At 41.7% G+C, this 16,780-nt stretch overlaps 1 protein-coding gene across 2 annotated transcripts in view; it reads right to left on the bottom strand.

Moving 5' to 3' along the window:
* Positions 1 to 16,780, bottom strand: part of LOC124113487 (nuclear receptor ROR-alpha A-like) — a 129,139-nt gene that overhangs the window by 33,797 nt on the left and 78,562 nt on the right. For both annotated transcript variants that reach the window (XM_046473851.2, XM_046473852.2), the window contains exon 3: positions 15,945 to 16,086. In XM_046473851.2, the coding sequence (XP_046329807.2) occupies positions 15,945 to 16,086 (142 nt within the window). The remainder of the gene's footprint in view (positions 1 to 15,944; positions 16,087 to 16,780) is intronic.

Raw genomic sequence — 16,780 nt, 5'->3', positions numbered from 1 at the left:
TGTGTGACATCAGTTAAATCTATTACAGCAGGGCCCAAACAGGCTATTTACACTTGCAGTACAGAGTACAAGAGATGTTCAGTTATCACACAGTCCTGGAAATATAAGAACAGTATTTTGATTGGTAGGAAGTAGGTCAGACTCTATTGGATTGGCTGCTGCAGTTTCCACCAAATGCTCTGGCCTAAATATACACCTAGTATGTGACCTCTTAGCTCTCAGGTCAAGGGTAGGCTGTTAGTTGTTGGCAAAATCACGCATATAACCCTAAAACTAAATATGAAATAAAAAATAATTTTCATGTTTCACAAATAATGTGACATGGTTGAAGCCATCACTTAACTGACAGCAACCTAGTTGAACTAGTTGACACTCTGTCGGTGTAGCTTATGAGCTTGTGTTTACTACATGGGTTCCTGTGTGAAAACTCCTACATGAGTGTTGTTCACCTTGTTATGTAATACATACTTCATGTGTGTTGTCCTGAATCCCATTTAAGGAAACTCCCCTGAATCCCCTTAAGGAAACCCCTTCTGAATCCCCCTTAAGGAAACCCCTTCTGAATCCCCCTCAAGGAAACCCCTTCTGAATCCCCCTCAAGGAAACCCCTTCTGAATCCCCCTCAAGGAAACCCCTTCTGAATCCCCCTTAAGGAAACCCCTTCTGAATCCCCTCAAGGAAACCCTCCTGAATCCCCCCTCAAGGAAACCCCTTCTGAATCCCCCCTCAAGGAAACCCCTTCTGAATCCCCCTCAAGGAAACCCCTTCTGAATCCCCCTCAAGGAAACCCCTTCTGAACCCCCCCTCAAGGAAACCCTCCTGAATCCCCCCTCAAGGAAACCCCTTCTGAATCCCCCTCAAGGAAACCCCTTCTGAATCCCCCTCAAGGAAACCCCTTCTGAATCTACCTCAAGGAAACCCCTTCTGAATCCCCCTCAAGGAAACCCTTTCTGAATCCCCCCTCAAGGAAACCCTCCTGAATCCCCTCAAGGAAACCCTTCTGAATCCCCCTCAAGGAAACCGTCCTCAATCCCCCTTAAGGAAACCCTCCTGAATCCCTTCTGTAATACACATGTACACATAAATGCTGGCATGTCTTAGAATATCCCACCACAGAAATACACACACACTTGTCTGTGTTAGAATATCCCACCACAGAAATACCTGACTTATTTTCACACTGCATAAAAGTCAAAAACTTTCAGAGTTGTCTGGTATTGGGCAATGCACACATCGAGCTGCCATGACACCTCTTTGTCACAGAAGAGTTTCCTGGACTAAATTACAATGACAAAATAGCTCGGCAGTGATTTCGTGGGTCTTCTATCTTGAGTTAATATCAACAAATCCTGCATCACAGCATCATGAGTTATATTTACAACACATGCACCTTGAGGTGTCGCGGTACGGAGTCAGGAAGCCCTTCATGTGTGTCGACAGCAGTAAAGCTGCAATACCTTACTTTTCATCCCGCTCCTAACCATGTTAACCCCCTATCTGAAACTCAACATTTATTTGTAAAATTCTTGATAAGTCCAGACCCTGGGGCCAAGCATGCACTGCAACAGTAACAACTTCTACTACATCAGGGGTGAGTTCCCATCCAGTCTTTCTCAACAGGTAAAGTTTAACCACTTTAAAACTAACTGTACCAAGAAAAACTAAATAGTAATAAAATAAAAACTTCAAGATAATATCCCCAAGCTATCTGTGAATGTATTGACTGTTGTTGTGACTGTTTACACATGTACACAAGGCTGTTGACGTGTGTATGTGTGACCTCCTGTGGGGTCACTCACCTAGTTTTCAGCCAATCAGAGAGCAGCACTGATAAGGTATCACCGCGTGGGATGGTTTACCCATTCTGTGTCACATGGAGCTGTTCAGGATACAGTGGAACCTTCTCAAGTGTATAATGACATATATTTGCAGGATAATTGCTGACCGATTTCTGGTTATGTAACACTGAGCAGCATAGTATGCTGGGGTCTATATATAGGACCTATCAGCCCGGCATTGGCACCTCCAGGCAGTACACACTGGCCACATCCAGTCACCATAACAACAAGACCTTACATTGAGATTGTGCCATTGGTTTCACAGTTGACCGTCTTCATTAATATTCTTCATTTACAGTGAGTGAGTGAGCGAGTTGGGTTTAACGCCACTTTTAATACTATTCCAGTTATATCACCACATGTCAGCTTAATGTGGGAGGAAAGCCCTAAGTGATGCAGGTCTCAGACATTTAACACTTTGTCTAAACCCAAGAGAACCGATATGGTGCTGACAAACTTAGAAACATAATCAGAGTGAACCATCATTTTCAGAAAAACACAACACAAAGATTGCAACAGTCTAGCAAACAATTTTGAAAATACTTATTTAAAATATGTTTCTATTAATAATTTTGTTTGAACTTTAGTAAAACTTCTTCAAAAACCGCCATGATATTTTATTTTATTTTAGCTCTGCAGTCTCAAGAGGCCAGGATTAATTGATCAAAGAAAGTTTGTAAAATAAGAAAAGAAGTGGTTTTGTCCAACTTTTAGCCAAGGTTGCTGGAAACTTCCTATGACTGAACTTCACAATTAACATGATGACAGGAAACACTCGATCGGAACTCATACAACTCATGATAAGACTTTCTTATAATTTGCCCCGAAAGACAAGTGGATTACTCGGTGCTCAGCCTCATGAAAAGGCTCACGCCTCGCCCAATATTTTTCTGCTAACCTAATATGACACCGTATACAGCAACTAAAGACACCATAACTAATAATATCTTCATGCAGTTGTTCTGTAATATCCTTACGGTTAACATGACATTTCACTGATCTGAATTAAATTGAAATCTGACACCCAGATTTATCCACAAATGTGAGAAAATTAACAGAGACCTGTCCCTGTACTCCACTCCCAAACCCCTCTCAGCTTAGTTTTGAAAACAAATACCAAAAGACGTTAAAAGATGGTACTTTTTGTAACCCTGCCTGGCGCACCGCATTAAAGGGCTAAAACAAGGACTGGTTGGCTCACACACAGCCACACGTGCTCATACAGCCACACACACACAGGCCACAAACAGAGCCACACACACAGGCCACACACACAGCCACACGTGCACACACACAGCCACACACACAGGCCACACACACAGCCACACACACAGGCCACAAACAGAGCCACACGTGCACACACAGCCACACACACTGGCCACACACACAGGTCACACACACAGGTCACACACACAGGCCACACACACAGGCTAAACACACACAGGCTAAACACACGCAGCCACACACACAGGTCACACACACAGGTCACACACACAGCCACACACACAGGCCACACACACAGCCACACACACAGCCACACACACAGGCCACACACACAGCCACACACACAGGTCACACACACAGGCCACACACACAGGCCACACACACAGGTCACACATACAGCCACACACACAGCCACACACACAGCCACACACACAGGCCACAAACAGAGCCACACATGCACACACAGCCACACACACAGCCACACACACAGGTCACACACACAGGCCACAAACAGAGCCACACATGCACACACAGCCACACACACAGGCCACACACACAGGCCACACACACATACTTCATGCGTGCCTTGTGACGTGTCAGGACGACAGGGGACACCAAACATGAGCTTCATACAGAGTAACCATGTGGGGAATGAAACCTGGACTTGCAGCCTGACAAGCAAACACACAACCCAATGTGCTACCAGTGACCCATTTGAAAACGACACAGCTTGAATGGTTCCAAATGGTGCAGCCTTGCAAGATCGTTTCACAGTTTCTGCTCACAAACAGTTTATGCTTTGCTGAACGAAACGTAAGCTTTCCACTATCAGCTGAAAACATCTCTCAACACCCCTGACAAACAAACACAATGTATCATTGCACGGAGGTGGATGTCCTCCACGATCACAGTATGCTACACTAGCTTCAAGGCCAGGCAGACAACAGATTAATGGTCGTCGAATTGCAACATCATTGAAACGTGATTTATGTTCATAAACATGAAGTGATCTTCTTCAGTTGTAGTATTCTTTAATGGCAGTCTAATGTCATCAAATCTGTCATGTGAAATAATGCAGCCCAGAAATTGATTTACAAAAAAATGATCTGATAGTTGTTCACTCGCAGGTGATGTATTATTCTGAGGGAAAGCACAAACTGACGGCACAGGTATTTGTACAACATTTGGGATTGAGAGAGTGACTAATCAAACCAGTGCCTGACAAACCAGTGCCTGACAAACCAGTGTCTGAACGCCTGAAAAACATTCCCCGTCACCAGGGTACATGGCGGACAATCAGCCAGAGTCTGACCACCCAATCCCCAGCTAGTCAGCTCTCATGACCATCAGTCACAGTCTGACACCCAATCCCCAGCTAGTCAGCTCTCATGACCATCAGTCACAGTCTGACACCCAATCCCCAGTTTGTCAGCTCTCATGACCATCAGTCACAGTCTGACACCCAATCCCCAGCTAGTCAGCTCTCATGACCATCAGTCACAGTCTGACACCCAATCCCCAGCTAGTCAGCTCACATGACCATCAGTCACAGTCTGACACCCAATCCCCAGCTAGTCAGCTCTCATGACCATCAGTCACAGTCTGACACCCAATCCCCAGCTAGTCAGCTCTCATGACCATCAGCCACAGTCTGACACCCAATCCCCAGCTAGTCAGCTCTCATGACCATCAGTCACAGTCTGACACCCAATCCCCAGCTTGTCAGCTCACATGACCATCAGCCACAGTCTGACCACCAGCTCAGCGCTCATGATCAGAGATTTCCTAGTCTGATATTACTTGGGGACCATGATGTGAGGGAGAAGGGCTAATTAGCATAAAACGCCAATAGCAACATTGTCTCCAGTACAAATAAGTACAGTGTTGTTCGAATGTGGAATGCAAGCCGTCTCCTCAGGAAGGGCATGTCTAGTTCCTGAGGGAATAATATCAGTACAGGGAAACAACTGTCTGCCAGAGTTGATAGAAATGTATGCCATTTAAAGACAAAAATACAGCAGTAGTCAGCCTCCCACGATGGATGTGACGAAGTTGCACAATCACCTGGCCGTCAGCGGCTTCAGCAGGCAGCAGCCTCCCACCATGGATGTGACGAGGTTGCACAATCACCTGGCCATCAGTGGCTTCAGGCAGCAGTCATCCCCAACCATTCATCCTCAAAGCCACCCCATTTGCATGTGTTAAGTGATGCTTAGATAACGTCAAATGTCCAAACAGTGCATGTGTTAAGTGATGCTGAGATGACGTCAAATGTCCAAACAGTGCATGTGTTAAGTGATGCTGAGATGACGTCAAATGTCCAAACGGTGCATGTGTTAAGTGATGCTGAGATGATGTCAAATGTCCAAACGGTGCATGTGTTAAGTGATGCTGAGATGACATCAAATGTCCAAACCGTGCATGTGTTAAGTGATGCTGAGATGACGTCAAATGTCCAAACGGTGCATGTGTTAAGTGATGCTGAGATGACGTCAAATGTCCAAACAGTGCATGTGTTAAGTGATGCTGAGATGACTTCAAATGTCCAAACGGTGGATGGGTTAAGTGATGCTGAGATGACGTCAAATGTCCAAACGGTGGATGGGTTAAGTGATGCTGAGATGACGTCAAATGTCCAAACGGTGCATGTGTTAAGTGATGCTGAGATGACGTCGAATGTCCAAAGGGTGCATGTGTTAAGTGATGCTGAGATGACGTCAAATGTCCAAACAGTGCATGTGTTAAGTGATGCTGAGATGACGTCAAATGTCCAAACGGTGCATGTGTTAAGTGATGCTGAGATGACGTCAAATGTCCAAACGGTGCATGTGTTAAGTGATGCTGAGATGACTTCAAATGTCCAAACAGTGCATGTGTTAAGTGATGCTGAGATGACGTCAAATGTCCAAACGGTGCATGTGTTAAGTGATGCTGAGAAGACGTCAAATGTCCAAACGGTGCATGTGTTAAGTGATGCTGAGATGATGTCAAATGTCCAAACGGTGCATGTGTTAAGTGATGCTGAGATGACGTCAAATGTCCAAACGGTGCATGTGTTAAGTGATTGTGAGATGACATCAAATGTCCAAACGGTGCATGTGTTAAGTGATGCTGAGATGACGTCAAATGTCCAAACAGTGCATGTGTTAAGTGATGCTGAGATGACCAGAGTTTAGACCGGGCAGGGTGCAGGCCTCACATACATAACTACGAGAAAACGCAAGTGGTTGGATGATACCCCGGTGCGTCTTGATGTTTTACTTCTGTTTTTTTCCTCCTTTTTTCAATCACGTTTATTTCGTAATTGGCAACATGGCCCATAGTACAGATGGAAGATAAATCATATTTTAGGCATCATGCTGATCAAACATGTTTTGCTTCTCGATACAAGTATCGATCACAGTTGCACACTAAGTAAAAAATATCGATGTTAACATGAATTGGTTGCTTTACAAACTCTTACACCAACACTAACTTGTAGTGAAAATTAGTAGTGAAAACGTTAATATTTTCATCCGTTTGTGCGATACTTGACACTGCCTACTGTAAATCGTCAGTGTGCCAGGTATTTGGCCATCCAGTCTATGAAAATGATGGCTTACACAGTTGGTGTATTATAAATAACATGTTTCACTGAGTGAGGTGTCTAGCACACTTTATACCCTTATATACATATCAGGTCTACACAGAGCATGGAAGGAGTCGGGGCTCACACAGGTCAGAAAGAAAACAAGCAAATCCTGGCACAGCAAAGGGAGGTAAAAGGTTATTGTCAGTCTAACATTGTCTATAAAGACTAGCAGTTCACTGTATCAATTCTCATTGGCTTTTTTTCCAATGCTGTTTCATTTGTAGAATACAGGTAGCTTGATGTGACTATTTTAAGCATCTGGCTTTGTCTTGATCAGATATTCCACAGCAATGGTGCAGGACTGTGTCATTGTATACTACTCAACTCTTGGAAGGGATATAGCTATAATTCCATGATAAGCAAACACAGAAACTATCCTACAGTCTCTGCACCTCCCATGATAGTTAAGTCATATAGAACTCACAGGCTTAAAGAAAACCCATTGAAAATCAGAGCATGTTCTGTCATCATACTGTCACACAAAGCAACACAGGACTTGCCACCCGGTCCCTGGGGTGAGTGAGTGAGTGAGTGAGTGAGTGAGTGAGTGAGTGAGTGAGTGAGTGAATTTTCACCAGTGATTGATTACCCCTTGTTTGTTTGTGTTTCTTTCTTTCTTTCTTTCTTTCGTTCTTGTTTTACGCCTCGATCAGCAATATTCCAGCTATGCGACGGGATACGATGACATGAATCAACCAAGACAGCAAGCCTGACCACCCGATCCAGTTAGTCACCTCTTACAACAAGCATGGGTCTTAACGGGTCCAGAAGAACCTACTAGACCAATTGTCCATGACAGTTCTTATTCTACGCACATACAATGGTCACAAAAAAACTCTTATTGATGTGTGATCCCGCCAGACAAGACGTGAGAATAAAGACAATATTAATCACCATCTCATCACCACTGAACGACCCTATTACCCCAACTGTACAAGCTTGCCAATGTCACACACAGCTAATGACTAACAGGATGAAGTTCACTACCAGGGAATCAGTCATCACGACCATTAACAACCAGCGCTTCCTCCGCTAGCCACAACAATGTCACGATTCCGACGTGACATCACTTCCTCTAATCAATGGCTACAAGGACACAACAGCATGTCCTCAAACAATAGTAAACATGGCTATCGTCTATCCACTGAATAACAGCCAGACCTCTTCTGCTGCTAGCCTTGGGTTAGCAGTGAAATCTGTGAAGTGATCCAATTTAACACAGAAATAATTTTGTTGGTTTTGTTTGCTTGCATGTGTAGCGGCCATAAAGTTTCCGAGTCCCGTGATGGGATTCGAACCACGGATCTTCTGATAATAGGTCGGACGCCTTGTCCACATGACCAAAGAGGTTAACCCTATCAGCAAGCTGACAGGGTAAGGATGTCATCTGTGGGATGACTCCACGCCCTGCTACATACTCCCCCGTCAACAGAAGGCACGTCCCGGGCCGCATAGCAGGGTACTGAGGCTTATTTTGCTCAAATTTTATATGAACGTGCTCAGCCCCACGTTGGGCGCCAATGTAGCGGCCATTTAATATCCGAGTCCCGTGATGGGATGCGAACCACGGACCTTCTGATCCGAGGTTGGACGCCTTGTCCACATGACCAAAGAGGTTAACCCCGTCAGCAAGCTGACAAGGTAAGAATGTCATCTGTGGGATGACACCACGCACTGCTACACATGCTTGCTTGCTTGCTTGTTAATGGCACACTCAGAAATAATGGCCTGTAAATAACTGAGTCTGGACCTGACAATTCAGTGATTGATATCACAACATCCTCCCACATGGTGAGGTATGATGATCACATTGTGCCTGCCCACTGATCAATACCGTGGCCCTACGCGACATGCAGCTGTTGCTGAGGACTAATTCTAACCAAGAATCCCCGCAGGGAAAACAATTATGATAGAAGAAAAGCTGACACCAAAAAGCCATAACTGTTTTCATTTCACCGATTGTGTATGATCAATCAAGCAACATGATCGTCATGGCTGCACAGACTGGCAGGTCGAGGTCTTCATGCTATTTCAGGATCTTCAACACTTGAGATCTTCTTCTGAAACTACCGAGATATTGGGTTTGACTAGCATGCACGTCTACAGTGTCATCCTGTCAACAACACTTGATTACATCCATCGTTCCCCTCGTCCGTCTCAGTCAATCCTGAGACAATCGAACACCCTGATGAACCATATGTGTCGTCGTCGCCGTAGTCGCTGTGATCAGCGTGGGAGGTGGTCATCGCGTGTTATTGGCACCTCATTAACACATCAATATGGTCACGAGTAGCCTGGAGCCTTTACAGACAACAGGAGTTTGCACAATCTGTTTTTAAGATTTGAATAATGAAAGAATATGCTTGTCGTAAGAGGCGACTAACGAAAGAATATTAGCATATTTATAATTTAGGAAAATGGTGTTTGGAAAACCCTAACGATAAAAATTAGCATTCTGAGGGTACTAGATTATAATTCTGTAAGAAAAACTCTCAAGGCCCCTAAAACATAATTTCCAAACTTGGAATACAACTTTGGACTATTGCAACCTGCTCGTCCAGCTAACCTATGATGTGTTTTCAGCACGGAAACTTGCTGGATTATTAGCATATAGAATCTTTGTTTTGTCTTGATGAGTTGTACATGTTATCACTGTTCCAGCTCAAGGTTCCAGCTCCAACATCTCATGTTTTCCAACTCTAAAAGCAGATTTGTCTGCTGTGACCTTGAAAATGGGATCAAGGTCACCAAAACCGACTGGTGTCTGCGGAGTCTGTATATACACCATAGTTCCAAATATGAAGACAATCCAGTGTTTAGTTCTTGAGATATCGCGGCAACACCGTTTTCCAACTCCAAAAGCAGATTTGCCTGCTGTGATCTTGAAAATGGGATCAAGGTCACCAAAACCGACTGGTGTCTGCGGAGTCTGTATATACACCATAGTTCCAAATATGAAGACAATCCAGTGTTTAGTTCTTGAGATATCGCGGCAACACCGTTTTCCAACTCTAAAAGCAGATTTGTCTGCTGTGACCTTGAAAATGGGATCAAGGTCACCAAAACCGACTGGTGTCTGCGGAGTCTGTATATACACCATAGTTCCAAATATGAAGACAATCCAGTGTTTAGTTCTTGAGATATCGCGGCAACACCGTTTTCCAACTCTAAAAGCAGATTTGTCTGCTGTGACCTTGAAAATGGGATCAAGGTCACCAAAACCGACTGGTGTCTGCGGAGTCTGTATACACACAATAGTTCCAAATATGAAGACAATCCAGTGTTTAGTTCTTGAGATATGGCGGCAACAAACAGGTGGGACGTACGGACGGACGGACGGTCGTGAATACTATATCCCCCGCTTCGCGCTTTCGCGCGGCGGGGGTTAATAAATACTAGAAAAATATGGGTAAAAGGTAACATATATATGTTTCACAGAAAAACCATCTTTGGCAACTATGATTCACATTTGTAAATATATTTGATTTCCTTCATGACAATCAAATTTGAGTCAAAATATAATATAATATAATAGTCTGTTCAAGGTACTCAATAAATAAATGCTGTAGTGTTGTTAGGAACATAGCATCTCAGGGAAAGGTTTGCGCACACTCAGTGCAGTGGTGACGCAGCATAACACCACTGCCACAGGCTAATTTGCATAACACGTGACTTTTCTCTTGTTTGTAAACAAATACGCTTATTCTGAACTCCGAACAGATTGACCTAATTCAAGTATTTGGGGGCGCTTTACATATTGTTTTGTATCATCATGCAGACATCCTACTACTACTTCCACCACAGTGAGGTGCATGACAATATATCTTTATATCTCAAAGTGACCGTATCGCTAGCTCTCCGTTGGGCTTTGATGACAGCACGTGGAGCTGTACAACCAATGTAAACAAAGGATAACTACGCAAATGGAAATAGTTTTTCAGATCTTAGGATATTTTCTCAATGAAAGTTAACCATCCCATGACATATGTTTATCTGGTAATGGAGACTCGTTAAGAATGACACCGATAAGAGACACATACAATATGGACTGAGATGTGACGAATCATCACATGGCGCTGGTCTGTGGCAGAGGCACTATGATGGCCGCATGGAACTCTGGGTAGGACAGAGAAGTTTGGCAGGAGGGACCTACAGCATCTTCACGCTTTCTACACAAATTTTTCATTTTACACAGAGATTTTCATAGCATATACGATCACTTTTAATGCACAAACAATATCTCTGTTAATAGTCCAAGTTTACTCATCTCTAATGTATGATATGAATGATAATAATTTCCTAGTTATGATCTTGCATATGAAACGGCACTTCCTGTACTACTTGCAAGACAACAAATGTTTGTAATTGCAAAACTGATCAAACAGCAAGTGACTTCATTCTTAATTTTGCGTTCAGACTTTGTTCTTTTCTTTTTTAAATTCAATTTCAATTTAATGAAAATGTAAATGTCATGTTAAAATACTTATATTACTTTATTCTATAAATTGCATTAATTACTTCAAAGTTGTTAGGTTTATATTTCACCTAAAGTGGTGTTGTTTATGTTTTTCTCAAGATGCATACAACTGATAAATAGGCAGTATTATTATATACTTTTGAAAAGCTTAAGATGGCAGCTTTCATTTGATATGCATCATAACACTATTTAAAAAAACAAAACACATGCAAACTTAATCTCACACAGTGTTTCAGAGGGTTATGACTCTTTTGAACTTTGGGGTTAAATTTCAGTTTTCCACCTCTCCCTATTTTGGTACATTTTTCATAAGTTACAAGAGGAAAGTGTCTGAGTTTAATCAGTTGATATCATGTCTGTTGAGTGTAAATCAGTTGATATCATGTCTATTGAGTGTATATCAGTTGATATCATGTCTATTGAGTGTAAATCAGTTGATATCATGTCTGTTGAGTGTAAATCAGTTGATATCATGTCTATTGAGTGTAAATCAGTTGATATCATGTCTATTGAGTGTAAATCAGTTGATATCATGTCTATTGAGTGTATATCAGTTGATATCATGTCTATTGAGTGTATATCAGTTGATATCATGTCTATTGAGTGTAAATCAGTTGATATCATGTCTATTGAGTGTAAATCAGTTGATATCATGTCTATTGAGTTTAAATCAGTTGATATCATGTCTATTGAGTGTAAATCAGTTGATATCATGTCTATTGAGTGTAAATCAGTTGATATCATGTCTATTGAGTGTAAATCAGTTGATATCATGTCTATTGCTTGTGGAGGGTTAGGTATTTTTGGCTACACTGACCAACTAGACAGCCATATTTGATGAAAAACAGTTCTATCGAAAATGCTGTGATTTGAGTTACAAAATAGTTACTACAAAGATAACAGTCCTTGTCTAATGAAATCAAACAGTTACAAAATTTTCAAATTTTGTTTCAAGGTATAAAAGGAACAATATTCACACAAATTTAATCAGGAAGGCAAAAGATGTATTACATTGCTCTAACATCAGAATACAAATCCCGAGGACACATGGTCGCAGAGGTTTCACCTTAATCCTAAATGTGTCCAACTATTTGAAGATCCTTACTGTCTGTCTCAACCAAGACAGACGTCAAGTTATCCCAGGCGTTCACACTGCCAAAAGGGTTGTCTCAAAAGTTCTAAAATAAATATCTGAATTTACTGAATCATGATACAAAAATAATTCCGAAAAAAATTATTCCATATTGATAAAAAGAAATCACAATACAGATGCTGTTTTAGTCTGGATGTGGGGTTTGACAACAGATGAACCTGAAATAGCCAGTGAGGTTTGGATTAGCCCCCCAAGTGACTGTGTGATGTAAGGTATGTGTGTTCTATTGTCTGTTGCTGTAATAGAGGGGGTGTATTCTCAGCTCCAGGAAGCAGCCTGGCCTTCGCATTTTCAGCTATTTTAAAACATTAATTTGTTTTGCTTCCTGGTATCCGATTCAAGAAGGATCATCCGCCAACATATTCTTCTAACACGGTTCTTCTACATCACCAAAACAAGACATTCACATGTATTTTTTTGTTTGTTGTTTAATGCCACACTCAGCAATATTCCAGCTATATGTCGGCGGTCTGTAAAAAGATCGAGTCTGGACCAGACAATCCAGTGATTGACATCATGAGCATCGATCGATCCACCCTATTGGGATGCGATGACATGCATCAACCAAGCCAGCGAGCCTGACCACCCGATCCTGTTAGTCGCCTCTTATGACAAGCATAGTCGCTTTTTACAGCAAGCATGGGATGCTGAAGACCTATTCTACCCCGGATCTTCACGGGGGACAAGCATGGGTTGCTGAAGACCTATTCTACCCCGTATCTTCACGGGGGACAAGCATGGGTTGCTGAAGACCTATTCTACCCCGGATCTTCACAGCTCATGTCACGTATCACTTCATTGCCCATCTGAATTGAGGGACTTGTCGGGGCGGTAGGGTAGCCTAGTGGTTAAAGCGTTCGCTCGTCACGCCGAAGGCCCGGGTTCGATTCCAGACATGGGTACAAGGTGTGAAGCCCATTTCTGGTGTCCCCGACGTGATATTGCTGGAATATTGCTAAAAGCGGCGTAAAATCATACTCACTCACTCACTCACTCACTGAGGGACTTGTCACATATCAACTCACATAATATAAGTTGTAGCAGAATCTGGGGATACACAGGGTTCATGGTATAAAACCTAACACGGGGCGCGTCACATCCCATGTGCCCCGAGAAATCCTGCTACAATGAATGTATCTTACCGACATGTTTTAATATGACATTGTAAAGTAACTCAAACAAATACAAAATTGATAGAAAACAGCTGTTTGATTCAGCTGAGCTATGATGCGGGTATAAAGGATTTATTCTGCCTCTCAGAAATCCATGTGCAGCCTGACTTGAACGTGGTGGGATATAAGAGATTTATTCCCCAGTTGAGAAATTTATTTATCTCCAAGGTGGAATACACAGTATTTTATCAAGATCATGTGGACCAATCAGATCTCATCATTCTGACGTGGAGGTATGATAATGCTTCATAACACACCTGAATTGATGGACTTATCACATGTCAATTCACACAATGCTTCATAACACACCTGAATTGATAGACTCGTCCCACGTCAATTCACACATTGCTTCATAATACACCTTAATTGATGGACTTATCATATGTCAATTCACACAATGCTTCATAACACACCTGAATTGATAAGACTCGTCCCACGTCAATTCACACATTGCTTCATAATACACCTGAATTGATGGACTTATCACTTGTCAATTCACACAATGCTTCATAACACACCTGAATTGATGGGCTAGTCACATGTCAATTCACACATTGCTTCATAACACACCTGAACTGATGGACTAGTCACATGTCAATTCACACATTGCTTCATAACACACCTGAATTGATGGGCTAGTCACATGTCAATTCACACATTGCTTCATAACACACCTGAACTGATGGACTAGTCACATGTCAATTCACACATTGCTTCATAACACACCTGAATTCAAATCGGAGAATACTACCTAAAATCTCAATCCAAACTAAATGGAATATAATGCCAGGACAATTTATATCTGTAGGAGACGGAGCCAGCTGACTGTGATGTATTGCTGCTGGGGACATAATGTCAGCAGGCAAGTCCCATAGCCGGCTAGTGCGGTCAAGCTCCTCTCCAAGATGGGCTCGGCAGTGATAATGACGCTCTTCAGAAAGATGCAAAACAAACCAGTGTATGTTAACCTTGGACTCGCGTGTGACAATATAGCAATTCATCCTCAACGACTCACACAAACACATTTGTGACAGTTAGTTGTCACACATAAACAAGGTTTCAGCATCAAAACATAAATGGGAATACCGTATTCGACGTAATAAGCGCCCCGCTCTAATAAGCGCCCACAGTGATATTTGCTAATATATTGGCTAGTGAACAATCCCAATTAGCACCCCTTCCGATGGATCAATGTACACAGGACTTATTTATTCCTGTGTAATACGCACACATGTGTTTTATCCACTCTTAATTATGGGCAATTAAATTCTGGAAAATATAGCTGTCGTGTATAATAAGCACAGACTTTTCTTTTGTATCATTTCAAGCTGTCAGCATAAACCACAAAATTTACAATCTTTCAACTCTGTTTTTTTTCCTCACCAAAATTATATTCTAATAAAAGCCTCCTATTTCTAATTTTGAGAGCGCTTATTATGTTGAATACGGTAAGTGAAAATTATAACCCTTATCAGACATACTATCCCCATCGTTTTGTCATTTGAAAATACATAAGATAAAATGTTAAAGCATTAATCATTTAAAGTTGCAATAGAACGTCAATACTTCCATAGCAATGAAACCTGTCTCGGAAATTAGATCTTCATATTTCTTTATAGAAATTCAATATTTCATCAATATTCAAAAATAGTTAATAGAATTTGAGCTTCTAATATAGTCAGTTTGACTCATCTGAAGTTCAAACATAACATTTATATAATATGACATAAATAGTCTTACTTGTGCTATGGTGTGTTTTTAAATAAATATTGAGTTCAACTTATCAGGGTAGGTTTTCACTTATTTGTAACTTGCAATGGTGTAGTGTACTGTACGTTTTGATAATAACTTTAGAGCCTGGAATGAATCAGTGATCATGTGGACACCGGATACCTTCAGTTCAGTGAACAAACTAATAATGCTGTTCAGTATTTTTCAAAATCCAAAATTATCAAAATTCACCAAGCAAGTTTCATCCCGAAATAGGAGTTCTGCTCCGGAAACGAGCACTATCTATATTCTCAGTAGAGTCCAACTTGTCGTCATGAAAAAAAGAAAATAAATATACAAAAATAATCCCAAATCATCAAGCGGCACCTTTTCACCACTAGACTGATCCATACAGTAAGATTCAATAAGAAATATTTAACAGGTTGGGAGTTTTCCTCTGGTAACAGAAAACAGTTCGCTGGCGGACACGCTGATCGCTATATCCCCCCTTTTTCAAATCGGGGAGATAAAAATCAAGTCTGGGCCTGACAATCCACTGATTGATGTAGCACCTACCCATCCACACCGTCCGAATATGATGACAGCGGAGTCTGACACCAACAACAACATGTCAACAGCAATATGTCAGTCATAAACTGACTTCAACTGCGATATAGCCAATCCCACAAGTACCATCTGATGAGTATCCATAGCGACGTACATGGAAACTACAACTCACCTTCCCGAGACATTCCCACGGAGAAACATTTCTTGAGGCGACAATACTGACAGCTATTGCGGGTAAAAGGCGTTATCTCACACTTTTCTTCATTTGCACACTTGTGTGTCATTCCTTGGGTGATGCATCTTCGGAAAAATCCCTGCAAGACAAAGATACCACTTTACAAAATGCTCCTACCAATAATCGTGACTTTAAACTTCACAGCCACATAGGGCAACAAACAGTGCACAAGTTTTAACTCATGTACTGTACTCTCGGCCCTGTGGCCTTTCATACGGAAAAACTCCTTCTTCAAATATATAAGATATAGAGACCACCCTTAAGATATAGGGACCAACCTTAAATATAGGGGCAACACTTAAATATAGGGACCAACCTTAAATATAGGGGCTACACTTAAATATAGGGACCAACCTTAAATATAGGGACCACCTTTAAATATACGGACCGCCTTTAAATATACGGACCGCCTTTAAATATACGGACCAACTTTAAATATACGGACCGCCTTTAAATATGGGGACCGCCTTTTAATATACGGACCAACTTTGAATATAGGGATCAACTTTGAACATGGGGACCGTCTTTAAATATACGGACCAACTTTGAATATAGGGACCACCCTTGAATATATAGACAAACTTTAAATAGTGGGACCGCCCTTAAATATACAGACCAACTTTGAATATAGGGACAGACTTTAAATATACGAACCGCCCTATATATATAAAATATAGTGAGCACCCTTAAGATATAGGGACCAACCTTAAATATAGGGGCCACACTTAAATACTAGTATATGGACCAACTTTAAATATAGGGGCTACACTTAA

The sequence above is a fragment of the Haliotis rufescens genome, unplaced genomic scaffold, assembly GCF_023055435.1.
Source record: "Haliotis rufescens isolate VD_foot unplaced genomic scaffold, xgHalRufe1.0.p SCAF_16, whole genome shotgun sequence".
In the NCBI taxonomy this organism is placed as follows: domain Eukaryota; kingdom Metazoa; phylum Mollusca; class Gastropoda; order Lepetellida; family Haliotidae; genus Haliotis; species Haliotis rufescens.
Note: the sequence above shows the minus strand (reverse complement) of the source record. Positions and strands in the feature narration are given on the sequence as shown.